At 31.6% G+C, this 13,900-nt stretch overlaps 1 protein-coding gene across 2 annotated transcripts; it reads right to left on the reverse strand.

Moving 5' to 3' along the window:
* Positions 1-9,131: 9,131 nt before the first annotated feature.
* On the reverse strand, positions 9,132-13,347 carry LOC114735448 (zinc finger CCCH domain-containing protein 18). 2 transcript variants are annotated; one of them, XM_028923144.1, is made up of 9 exons: positions 13,230-13,347; positions 11,856-12,762; positions 11,611-11,760; positions 11,335-11,514; positions 10,868-10,944; positions 10,621-10,785; positions 10,438-10,528; positions 9,912-10,006; positions 9,132-9,755 (listed from the first exon to the last, which is right to left on the reverse strand). In XM_028923144.1, exons 1-8 carry the CDS (start codon positions 13,231-13,233, stop codon positions 9,934-9,936), a joined length of 1,647 nt encoding a protein of 548 aa, XP_028778977.1. In that variant the 5' UTR covers positions 13,234-13,347; the 3' UTR covers positions 9,132-9,755; positions 9,912-9,933. The 2 variants fall into 2 exon arrangements, with proteins under 2 accessions (XP_028778977.1, XP_028778986.1); XM_028923153.1 differs by having other exon boundaries at positions 11,856-12,775.
* Between the last annotated feature and the right edge of the window lie 553 nt (positions 13,348-13,900).

Genomic DNA, 13,900 nt, shown 5'->3' on the forward strand with positions numbered 1-13,900 from the left:
TGGGACCTACTATTTTTAATGAAGGTATCAAAATATCTCCATAAAAAAAAAAAAAAAAAGTACCATTTTCCTTCAAACTGTCAATGGACTTTTTTGGCTCACCTCCCTTCTAAGAAAAAAGCTTGCCCTCTTAAAATATGAATTTATATTCTGTATTTCAAACAAACTTTAGAGCATCATTATATAATTTTTTAGAATTAATTATTTTTTAAATTGAATTAAAACTATAAAAATATTAAATGATTACTAATCAAAGGATTAAAATGTAAATATTTATTTTGCTACCTTTATTTAACAATTCTCTAAAATTAAAACCCTTTGAGATAAATAATAATGATGTTAAAATATAAAAATAATAAGTTACAAAAAAAATTAATTATTAGATATGACATTTATGCTATTAAAATATTTTGAGTTATAACAAGTAACATGATGACTATAACAATTGGCTGGCCTTTATTAAAAAAAAAAGTGTTGATCAAGAAAAAATTTATTAAGAAACATTAACAATTTTTTAATTATAAAGATTGGGATATTAAAATTTATTATAATTAATAATCTCTAACACATTTTAAGGCAATAGCCCTTCAAGATTGGATATTCTGGTACTTTGATTAAAAATTATATGGCATCTAATGAACTTTTAGCATAAGTTCATGAGTATTTATGACCATTAACTTTTTTTATTAGGAGATATTTTGGTACTTTCATTAAAAAATTGTGGTCCCACTACTAAAAAAATAGACATTAATGACGCTGGCATTATTGACCTCTTTTTAAACTTGATTGATAGATTTGAATTCAAAAAAAGTTTATGGTGTTGGGTAAACTTTTGATATATTTTCATGGGTATTTTTGACCATTAACCCTAATTGTGTTATTGAACATTAATGATTATGATTATGAGATATTATTCACAAAAATTCATTTGCTTATACATATAAATATGTTATTGTAAGCCATGTGCATCTGATTTTGTTTAAGGGAGGAGATGATTAGGGTATGCAAATATACGTGGCATTGGTCTCTATACGGAGCTTTATGGTTAGCTACTATTATTGTCCCACTAATTTCTGAAAAGAACGATACTCTACTAGTTCTTCGAGAGGGGATCCATGGTCCACTGAGTACTTTGTGGTCTTTAGTTGATCCATATCACTTGTGTGGTAAGACTGTGAGAGTACCTAGTCAAATAGAAAAAACTTAGTCTATGGGTCTAGTCGGCGGAAATAAGAAGGATATAATGGTAGATTTGGGTCTAATGGTTGCATATGACATGAAATCTTCATTGATATTTATATCTTGGGAATAAATAAAAAGTATGATATCTCTTATGACATTATCAATTGCGCAAGGTTGGTTAAAATATCTAAATTAGATGGTCATTATGAGTTTAACTATTAAATAAATGTCTATTGAATTTATTAAATCTATACATCCTACTTGATACCTTACTAGCCCATGCTAGTGTGTGTGATAGGTAGGGGTTTAATTATTAAAACACTGTCTCATTTCTGTTTGTTTAATGTTTTTCCAGGTAAAAGTTTTAGAGAAGAGATGTCAAGAAACACTTAGGATGATTATAGCTACATATTGCCATTTTAGGACAATCTGTGTTTAACTTATTCATGCATTATCATGTTTTTATATCCTTTTAATTATTCTACTGTGGTATGTATGCCAGTAGTTAGCTAGATGCCTATGATCACATGTGACCTATTTATTATGAATTTATTATAAAATATAGGTGAGACTTAATTCTTACTATTTTAGATTTGATTTATGGGCTATAATAATATGTTATTAATAAGACTCTTGGATTCTATTGTCTTGAGTAGGTTAGTGGAGTTTATTATATATGAAATTATAACTATCTTTAACCAGGGGCATATTGTTTTATGACTATGTTAGATGTGATTGATCCTTTCTAAGAAAGTTTGTATGTGAAGGAGTTAAGGAAAGTTCTTTTATTTGTGATAGTGTGTATAATTAGGTTATACCCTTTTCTATCATGAATAACATTATTATATAGTAAGTTTGTTTATATAGTCATGATAGATTTGAGTTTGTTGTTAGTATGGTTTGGTTATAAAAAAAGTTGTTTATTGAAGTTATTCTAAAAAGGGAAGTTTATCGGTTAATTTAAAAAGGTTTCTTTAGCTCATAACTTATAAGATCGTGAGTTTGAATCCTACTATCGATATAAGAAACGAGCTAGTTTAGGGTCTAGTGAGCTCTCAAGATCCAATTCACCTAAAATATTAACTTTGCCTTTAACAATTTTGTTCACTAATTACACTCTATTGATTAAGTATATTAAGGTTTATTTTCATAAAGATTCAAAGAAGCAGATTCTAATGCAAACATTTAAACAAGATATTTTAAAAAATCATCACACATTTTTTTACATAAATACTACCTTCGATCTTTAATACAAGTGCAACATCCTAGTTTTTAATTGCTAGGATTTAAGTTATATTTGAGACTAATTAATAATAATTGAAACTATCTTGTTATTATTTGAGTTAGGAGAATTTATTCAAAATGAAATTAAATTTTATGACTTAATTGCAAATCATAATCTTAATAAAATCATATATAAACTAAGTTATAAAATTTTTTTTGATAGTACTAAAAATAAATAAATAAAAATATATATCTAATAAAAAATATAACAACAACAAAACAGGCCACCCGCTGTTGAGAGGGAATGGAGGGTAACCCGCGCCCTGTACGTTTTACTGTAAACATTTTAAAAAAGAAAAAAATATAGTGGTGAGTGGAATAGTGGGTCACGTTTCAGGCAAAAAAGAAAAATAGTGGGCCCTATTCACTTAAAGCCCCTTTTGCCCCCCTCGCCTGGTCAGTCCGTTGTCTTTTATTCTTTTTTCCCTTCTTCCTCTTCTTCAACACTAGCCGTGCGCTGTGGGAGAAAATGAAAAGGGAGAGTGAGAGAGAAAGGAGAGGAGCTATGGGGTTGGGTTCTCTTCGAAGGAGCTTAGTAAGGGTGTGTTTAGATGAAATCAAACTGTGGTTTGGAAAAGTGATTCTGGAAAATAGATTCTGAAAAGAATAGATTTTATGAAAAAATAATTTTGAGAAGTGAGAGTATTTGGATAGTTGTTATCAGAAGCACATTTTATATATACAAATTACTAAAAAAAGACATAAGTTAATATGATAATTACAGAAAAAATAGATTTTATGATATATTTTAATTTGAAGGAATAAAATTGTTAATAATATATTTTTTTAACATAATTAATAATACATAAGATAATATAATTAATAAATAAGTAGTATGTATATATATTTATAAAATATAAGATTAAATATGTTTATAAAAAAATATGTTTATAAAAAAAATAATAAGATACACATCCTATAGGCTCTCACACTCTCCCTTTTTTCTCCAAAAGCAAAAAATTTTTGTTTTTTCCAAAACCATGGTTTTGGTTTTTGGGTGGGTGTTTGGGTGATTTATTCTCCAAACCATGATTTTATTTTGTTTACCCCTATTTTTTGATTTATAATCTTTGAGGCTTCTAATTAATTATTATGATATTAATGGAGTTTATGGAGTTAGAATATGAGTGACCTAGATTTTTATTTAGATAGTTGATTTAAGGAAATGTAAGTTAGGGTATGGTTGGAAAATTATGATTTGTGATAATAGTGACATCAATTTTGAATTTGATCTCTTAATTTAGTTTATTGAAGGTTATACTGAAAATTCAATGCTTCAGTTTTGAGGATTTTGTTGGAATATGAATATTGATGATTATTGGAGGAACTTTAACTAGTAGAATTTAGGTATTTTGAATAAATTGGGGGACATGTTATAATTTAATGATTCTAATGAGTGAGAAATGATTAATGGAAGAAGGAAGTAGGATAGGATTGTAAGGATGACTTGAAGCATAGTTAATATATGGTTATTCTTCTAGGAATTAAAATACTTTTTAGGGGTTTTTGGATCATTAGAAGGAATTACCATTGTTAATTGTTAATAATTTTAATGAGTGAAATTGAGCTGAAAAGTTTGAAGAATTGTGATTCGGAAGGATGATTGGAGACATAGATGAATTTTTTTTTACGTAAAGAATTTTAATGAGCCAATTATGAAAATTTAACCACTAGGTAATTATTACTACATTAGTTAACATTTTTATTAATATATGTTTATAAATTTATCATTGTAGAGTGAATTGGTTTGGGCTCTTGGGTCTTGAATCCTCTCAATTTAGTTCTTGTGTTAAGAATTTGAAGTAACTACTCTCTAATTTACCTTATATACTTGTTGATGTGATTATAAACATATGTTAATATTATAAATATTATCATTATATGTCATAGTGTTTTATGTACGAAAAGTGTGAAATAAAAATATCAAATTTATGTTTTGATAAATTTATTAGTTAAGTGGGCATGAATTATTTATTTTGAGATTTTGTTGTTGATGCTGAACAATATTAAGTATTGAAATATGATAACAATTTATGGACATTGGATTGTATGAGATTGAAATGCGGAAATGCATATGGAATCGTACTAGATTGTGCTAAGATGTAATTGTGAGAGGTTTGGTTGTTTCACACCATGTGTTATAGCCGCCACTTGAAGCTCAATGGCTAGTTTTAACATTCTTAGGGCTCTCAGTATCACATTTTCTTTGGCCGAGTCAAGAGTTAGCCCAAAAGACTTAGCACCTTTCTGTATTTCAAAGAAAGGAACCCATAATGCGATATGAGTTCTGTAACTTTTGACTAAGTTATATCTTATTATTAGAGAACTTGGTGTAATTTTGTCACAAAGAAGAATCTTGTTATGTGTGGATAACCCATAAAATTCTGTGCATATAAGTTACTTTTTAAATTATTATATATTGTCTTCTTTTATGTTAATATTTCACAATATCACTGGTGATAACACACAAAGTCTAAATTGGTGGCTTTTCATATGAATTCAAATTCAAAGCTAAAATAGTTGGGATAAAAAAGAATGCAGCTTCCAAGATTATAGCACTATTTATCACTAAATTAATGTCATACTTTTCTGCGCCATCCATACCAACCAACTCAATCTAATAATTATAGCAAGCCTAATATATCTACACAAATATTTGAGATAATTAAATTATACTACTCGTGTAACATGTTTTGAAGGTGACGAAGACGGGTATGCAAACATTTTCAAAGTCAGTACAAAAAAGAAATTTAAAAAAGAAAGAAATTGAAGGAAAATTAAGTGAAGACTTCTAGTCCAAAGTGGGGAATCATAAGTCAGCAGATATGGTTTACTGATTCTTTTGAAGATTTGCTGGCGGAATAGACTTTTTACTCAAACTATGGAATAATAAAATGCAATAAGTGAGTCAATTAATAAATTATGCAGTACAATTATATACATATATATATATATATATATATATATATTTGACCCTGAAGTACAATGATATATTAAGCTCAGGAACTTGCAATTTGGAAAATTAATTGGGAAACAAAATTTTGTAAATATAAAGGCAGTAGTAATTAAGACTGCTTAAAATTTACTTACATAAAATAAACACAAGGGCTGCTTTTCAATTAATATATTATATTCAACATGTTCACATGCACACTCACATAAAGAGAACGAAAAACTGAATTTTGCACTCTCACATATTTAATTATTTGATTTCTTGATTCCTTTTTTAGTTATAAAAAAAATTAATCTTTAGAGTTGCAGTCAATTTTGGTTAAAATCTATTTTTTGTCAAGGTCTTTATAGTGTTTTTTTTTCCAATTAATGAATTAGTCCTTAAAATTTCGGTCGAAGAGCTCTAAAATCTTGAGATGATGTATTATCGATGCAGCAATTAAGGGGGTCAATGTGGCAATGATGTCTATAATAGTAAGAATTTGGACCAAAATCAACCATAATTTTGATAATTAGTTGCTTAATAAAAAATACATAGATTTTGATCTTTAGATTGAATTAAAAAAAAGAAAAAAGAAAAAAAAGGCATTGGAAAACTACACAATTATAATCAACATTCTCTTTTTGTGTTTGGATGCTGCCCAAAACCATAGTTTGGAGAGAAAACCATAATTTTATTTAATTTCATCCAAACATCGCAAAAAAAAAAAAAATCAGAAAGTGATTATTGAACTAGAAACCATGGGTGGGAGGGGTAAAATCAAGAATTTTAAAAAAGTTAGATTGATCAGTTTTTGGAAAAATCTATTATCTAAAATCACGTTTTTCCCCTATCCAAGCATGTTTGGTCCAATTATCAATGCTCGCCATGGATCCCAATTCCATTAACACAATCCCATGAATTTTGAGAGTCTATTTTGTCACTGGCTGCTTTTGATTTTAAAAAATAGGAGGAAAAGCTAGAGATAGGGTGCACATAAGAAAATTCTTTTGTTAGTGTATAGATATCCTTTTTTTGGGAAAATAATCTTATTTGAAATGTCATTAAATATAAGGCTCTCAAAACAAATATTCAAATATTGATTCACCATGTTATAAAAAATTAGCCCATTTTGTCAAACTCTCATTAGATGCACATGAGGATTTTTTTTTTTTTTGTACAAGTATTCTCCTATTGGAAGTAACCCTATTCAAGATACTATTGAATACTAAATACAAGATTCAAATTTTTTTTTGGCTAAAGTATAGGTATCCTCCTATTAGAGGTAATCTTATTTGATGTACCGTCAGACACTAAACGTCAGCATCTCTCCTAATAGGGATTTTATTTTTGATTCACTATATCGTGAGGAACTAATCTCTTTTATTGGATCCAATCCTCATTGGTCACATGAGGAAATTTAACATAGATAATTCATGGTGAAAGAAACGAACAAGTCTTTGGGTTGGGCCTACAAAAGCTTGGGCCCCTAGCTTACTTAGAGCCCATTACATGTACTGAGCTTTAAGAAGCAGTCATGGACCCAACCTTTGGCTCTTGGGGGCATGCACAAGTTAGTGGGCCTCACATCTCAACCCATGGAGGGCAGAAAGTTATAGCTTATAGAATGTTTTGATTTGCGCGTAGTGCAAAAGAAATCCTTCTCTCTTGTATGAACGTCCTGGAATAAAGCAAATTAAAACATGATAAAATTATACGAATGAAACAAAATAAAATTAAAATTTTAATTAAAATTCGAAAATATTGAAAGATTAAACTAAAACAATGTTAATAAATAAAATTATAGTTATAAATAACCCAATGTGTGTATGTAATTAAAACAAGGTGCTTATAAAAAAAACATAAAAATAAAACAAGGCCTTGCTTTAACTTGTACTCTGTCCAGTCCCATATATACGGCGTGAAGGAGAAGATTGAGGTGGCCCAAATTGTAAGTCACTCATTCCAATATTTGAAATACTACCTCCAGTCTTAATTATAAGACCCAATTGACTAATTTGGAGAGATTAAGGATTTAGTTAAGTTAGTTATTTGTAATGAATATGTGTTGGTTTTTTCTAAAATATCCTTGTTAATCAAGTTTGTTATCTAAAACTACCATTGTTAGAAGGATTACTTTGGAAAAAAAATACATAAATATGAGAGACAAAGTGAATTGGGGTCTTATATTTAGGACCAAAATAAAAGTCAAACAAAATCTTATATGAAGGAATGGAGGTAGTATTAAGTTTTTCTGGGTTATTAACGGAAGTATAGCGAAAATAACTAGTTTCTCATAATGTGACATATTAGGGTTTTGAATCTCTATTGGTAGAGATACTCATATTTAGTGCCTGATAATGTTTTGAACAAGATTACCTCTAATAAAAAGATATCCGTGCCTAACCAAAAAAAAAGAAGAAGAAGCTTTTTTGGGTCTAAAAAGATAAAGAAAATTTTCAAGGACCATTAATCTAATGTAGTATTTTAATCATTAAATGGGTTTTTTTGGGAAAAAAATTAGTTTGTGACAAATTTAATGAACTTAATATTTTAACTATTTTTCTCAATTTTGATGAGGCATCATCACATTTATTTGAGACTGGATGGAGTATGGTTTATTCATTTGCATATTTTTTTCAAAAAAAAAAAAATCAAAGCCAGTAATGTACTTAATTTGATGCTACTTTGCAGTTTCATTTTATTCCGTTTGGTCCATTGTTTTTTATTTTAACAAGGATTAAACCATGCCTCATTGTACTATAATTACAATGGCAATATTAAATGAATGTCACTTTCTAACAATGAGAGCATTTAATCACTGTCTTTGTCAAATTATGGCCCGCCCAATTTAATATCCGTTGCCCCTATTTGGGATTGAAACAATCAAAACAAATTTAGGGTTTTTCAAATATATTGTCATCATCCTCGTACAATTGAATACTGTCCATGTATTGTAGATAAGCTTATTCTTTGATCTCTATTTTCTTAGATACAATCTGCTTTTGGTTTATGAAGTTTTGTTCAATAGCATGAAAATTTAGAAGAAATAAGCTTTACAAGACGAAATAATGTTAGAGATAGGAAGACAAGAAAATTAAAGTACATATTCACATGTACTCCATAAGTCCTAAATGTAGAAGTTAGAAAATTAACTTGCAGATATTAAAATTAGTTAAATTAGTTATTTATAAAAAAATATATTAATTTTCCTACAATACCTCTTTCTAATTATTTGTTCTGAAAACTACTTCCTTGGTGAAAAGTCTATCAACATACGTGCAAGTAATAGGAAGAATATCAGAAAAAATTATAAATTAGAAAACTAAAATAAGTTATAATCCAACATTTAGGATCAAAACAAACATTCTATTAGCCCTTTCATTTAGAATTGGATGAAGTGTCATCAATATCAATTATAAAATCAACATACTGTCGTGTTAATGGTTTGAAAAATACTTCTAATTGAATTTGACAATACATGAATCTAACTCGGTAGTATCTGATATCATGTAACTATATATTGGGGGGGGGGGGGGAAGAAAGTGTGCAATTGCTTACAACTATAAACAATAATGAGACTTAGAAAGTCTATCAACCCATAGGCTTGATTCAATATTAAAACACAGATAAGAGATCAACAAAAGTCTATCTAAAATGTGTAAACATAAAATGAAACTAAAATTGTGAAGGGACAAAACAAATAAGAACAAAAAGTCTATCAGTAAGACAGTGACAAACACTTCAGATAGAAGTAGTGTAAGCTATTATTATTAAAACTTTTATCAGTAAGTAATTCAAATGGTTCATCTCTGTCCAGATCCACAAATTCCAAGATACTTCAACAAGAAAACTACGATGTAGTTTCTTTCATATACTAAATGACTGCATAAGGATCTTCCTAGCTAAAAACCAAACCCTTTGCCTTCTTCCTGTAACTAAAAAACATTAGGGTAACTCATCTATAGAACACTACATTTCAAAAGATTGAGCCTTTCACTCTGAAGTGACAATCTAGAACAGTCTTGTTAACTCAGCCTTTTGACAAGTAGAACTCGTGATATATTACCCAAAAAACTATAACATTCTTACATATATCATATCATATTTCTATTTGTCAGACACCCATTGTCAGGAACTAAAGAGGAAATTCTTCCTTGTTTCTTGTTCTTCTTCTTCTTTCGCTAGTATGTATCTGTTGGAGCTGAACAGAGGCTTAGTCGACGAGCTACTCGACAAAGGAAACTGATGATATGGCCTGTGCTTCAGAAAACTGGGGGGGAAAGAAAGCAAAACTAAAGATGTTTCTCTTTTTTTTTTTTTTTTTGGCTGGTGCAATTTTAACTCTGTGTCTCTCCTGCGGGGACAAAATTCAGGTAAAGTTCATAAGATGCTTGATTTCAAGTTTTCTAATAAAAATATAACAAGTGGATTTTTTTTCTAATGGCTTAATGGCATTCCACTTATCATACTTCTACTGAAAGATTTGATAGCAAACAGATAAGAACTGTACCAAAGTCCTTTTCCTTCGGAATCTATATGACTGTTGAAATTCCACTATCTACTGGAAATGAAAATGGGCTCTCTGGGAGATCGATTCCTTGACCTCTGAGTAAAATAAAGAAAAATGAGAGGATTCACAGCAGCATTTGAAGTGTCAGAAAAATCGGAGTTGCAAGAACTCATATTTAAAAACAAATATTGCCCTCAGTGAATGAGTACACAAGAAGAAGTAAATCAGGAAACAGATAGAATTTTCTAGAGTTATGAAGGCAAAAGTTGCTAATTTTATTCTATGGACATGAAGGAGGTGAGTCCTATGGGCAAGAAGAATAATGTCAGATTTTCGCAGTAATCACCAAATGAAATCTGTTAAATTGATATGGAAGTCAAGAATGATCAATTATTTCAGAGGTTTGAATGAATGAAAAAGAATCAACCGTAATGTGGAATATTATGTGACAGCCAAGAGATTGCTAATGTATTTCAGCATAGGCATCTTTAAGGGCAAGAGAAACCGATACAAAGTCAATCTGTACCTGTCTTCATCGGCACAACTGGTGTCTGTATGCCCGGGCTTGTCATTTAGAGCATAATTGAGAGATTCTGCAGGATGAAAATTGAAATGATCTGCATGACAAATGATTCAGTAAGTACAAAAGGTACAAGGCATATAAAGAGAAGGACAAGCCATGGGAATATGTGATACAGCATTTTCACACCTTCTGAAACATTTAACTGGTCCAAGGAGCATCCGAAATGAGGGGAGCTTGACAGAGGTTTTTGGGTCAGCTGCAGCTCAGCAAGATGTCTCTGAAATTCAAGGACCTGTTCTTGCTCATCCATGAGCTGTCTCCTCAGAAATCTAGGGTTCCCATAGCTTGGCACTACAAGAATGGTTTAAGATTATGTTGTTAACCATAACATATTAGACTCCAAGTTTCAGTTCAGGGAAAATACCAAACTCACTTGGGGTAGCTTCAAAGTCCATGTCTACATAATGTGGTGAACAAACAACCGGAGGCTCAACTCTCTCTGAATATTTCCTATATCAAATGAAAGACTCATGAAAAGAATGAATAGTCACAGCATTTGTCCGATGACATAAGAGAATCTTCCCAGGTCTCAACAATTCAACATATTATCAAACGTTTTGAGTGCAAGGGCTGATCCAGGAAGGAGGAACAAAGGAACGAAGAATCAATAACATGAAGAATCTTATTGTTGATACTGGTGACACATTATTAGATTCATTCATTTTCACATTTTGCATTACTTATGCTAATCATTTAATGCTTTATTCTGGAAAAACTAGCTTTGATTGGTGATCTTAGTTAAAATAGTTTAACTTTCTGGTTCATATGAGGATGTGAAACAATAAAATCAACAACTTTTTGTTCAAGCCGGGGGGGGGGGGGGAATGTCAGGGATTATACCTGTCTATAAGCTTTGACTTCTCCCGGTAAGGTTTCACAAGCACACGTGAGCCACGTACATAGTGAGGATTTCCTTTTTCCAATATCATTTTAACAGTTTCTGGATCAACAAATGTCACGAAACCAAACATCCTTCTCTGTTGGGATGGAATCCTGACATCTTCAACCCGCCCAAAGGAACTACAAATGCAGGGGAGTGAAATCAGTTTGCTGACACGAATCTCTCACCTGTGAAGAAAGCATGACAATGCAAAAATATAACAAATTTTAACTTACTTGAAGTAGTCTGAGACATCCTGTTCTGTGAAAGTGCTATCTGCTGGAAATGTCAAATATATTTGTCTTGATGCGCTTATATTTTGACTGGGATCTCCTCTTTCCAAGTACCTATCTTCCACCAGAACCACAGCATGCTGCCCGTGAGGTCTGTGAATCAACCAGAAGGAACAAGTCACATTGGAGAAACAAATTATCCATAAACTTATTGAATAACAATTATGTCAGGATAGAGAAGAATTCACCTGTCTATTAGTCGTATACTATTTTTCAACCGTGCAAGAAGCTTTGTTAAACTATATCCCGATTTACCATGTCTCTGGCTCTCAGTTAGATAACCTTCTGCCTGAAGCACCTTTTTGTATTTCTCATAATATGCCATTGGAAGGGAAGCAATGGAAATAGGATTGCCTCTCCTTGGCCTTAGAAGCTCAATAAGTTCTGCCTCTAACTGCGCAAGCGAGCCCGACAATCCTCCTTGATCATCACCATTCCCATTTATCTGAGGGAAGTTCTCAGCTGCAACTTGTCCATGATAGTATCTACAACTACTTCCATGCTTACAGTATCCTTTGTTGAAATAGTGACATGTCTTGACGGGAAATTCAGACACACCAAACCTCCTACCAGATTTTCCATTGAAATTCAAATTTGAAGCATCTAAGCTAAAGTAATCATTGCCAATCCCTACAGCCCCAGCATTAGAAGGATCTATATGATTCTCTGCACACAAAAGCTGGCTCTGCTTCTGAAGTTCTGGAATTGAATCTATGTAACCCATTGACATAAACTCTGGGTTAACACTGTTAGCCGCCTGTGCCTCCCAAAAGTTAGGGGTATGAGCCTGAAAGCTTGATGGAGTAGTCGTTCTTGGGGAGATTATGGGTAAGTGGCTTGGTTGAGGGTTAATAGGAGGTGAGCTTGAAAGTATGACAGATTTAGCAGCCAAATTTTGTACCTCGGTTTTGGCCTTAAACGCGATTTCGCGTATCATATGGTCAGGGCATGAAGCTAATTTAGCCAATTCCTGCTCTCCAAGGTCATGTAAAAGGAGATAGCCAATGATCTTTGTGGCATTTTCTGGTTCAAATTTCTGAATCTTATCCAAAACAATTCTTGTGTAGTCTGAAATATCCATTATGTACCTAATCACTGCAAATATATCCTACCACAAGAAGATGAATCAAATCAAGGTTATCAGAAAACAAGCCAAAAACTGAAGATTGCCAGAAAAATGGAAAGATCAATCAATCACAATGAAATATTTGGTAAGGGATTCAACATGTCTTGAAAATTTTGAGTACTCCAGCAAAAGCTACCCTATGTTATCATATGAATCTAGTTATAGATAAAAAGTGCAGTAAATTTGCCTGAATTCCCTCTCAAATCCCCAAATGAAATCTTAAATGCGCGGAGAAATGACAACCCATGTAATTCAGAAATGGGTAACGAGGATAACTGAAATGACATCACAAAAATCAAACAAGCATTGAACAGACATGAACTCTCCAAAGGAGAGAGTGAGAACACAGCAATTTCTAAGAACAATACACAACATTAGCGAACTAGGAATTGAAGCTGGCCCTTGAAATTCTGAACTTGCAAAACATACCCAATACCCATAAAACAGAAGGAGGCACAGTGTGTTTCACCAAGTGCTTCAAGCAGCCATCTTTAAAATCTGTTCAACCCAAAACTTTAAAGTTTGAGAGAGAAATGATTATAACAGGGAAAAAAAAGAAGACCCAAATAACAAAAATTGTTTTTTTTCCTCTCCCTCCCTCTTTCCCAGTGAAAAGAGTTGAGGCAATGGCTCTCTCCTCCCTCTCTCTCTCCCTCTCTCTCGACACACTCTCTGTTAATGACTTCTGCCCTGATATCCCCCTCTCTTTCTCACTCACACAGAATCTCTATATTTCATGTCCTTTTAAATTTTGATTGTGGCACAGCTGTTTCATAATCACAAATTTGAGGCAAAAGATTTTGCTTGATTTTCGAAGACCATAACTGCCTGGAAAACTGCCCTCGCTTACAAAAATGCCCCTCCCCTTCCAATTTCAAATTTTCAATTTTCCCTTGAAAAATAAGTAGGACCTACTTAATTAAATAATTATAATTCGGAAACCCCAATGTGGGGAAGAAGAAATTAGAAGGCGGCAAAATGTGCATATATCTCGAGTGGCACAAACGTGGATTTTCTTCTGTCTGTGTTTGGATATGAATATGATTGGCCTAAGTAGGAACAGAAAATAAATAAAGGCATGGGCCCTTGTGAAATATATATCCATTG

Source organism: Neltuma alba, unplaced genomic scaffold, assembly GCF_004799145.2.
Source record: "Neltuma alba isolate B1F8T4 unplaced genomic scaffold, ASM479914v2 tig00002686_pilon, whole genome shotgun sequence".
NCBI classification, from domain to species: domain Eukaryota; kingdom Viridiplantae; phylum Streptophyta; class Magnoliopsida; order Fabales; family Fabaceae; genus Neltuma; species Neltuma alba.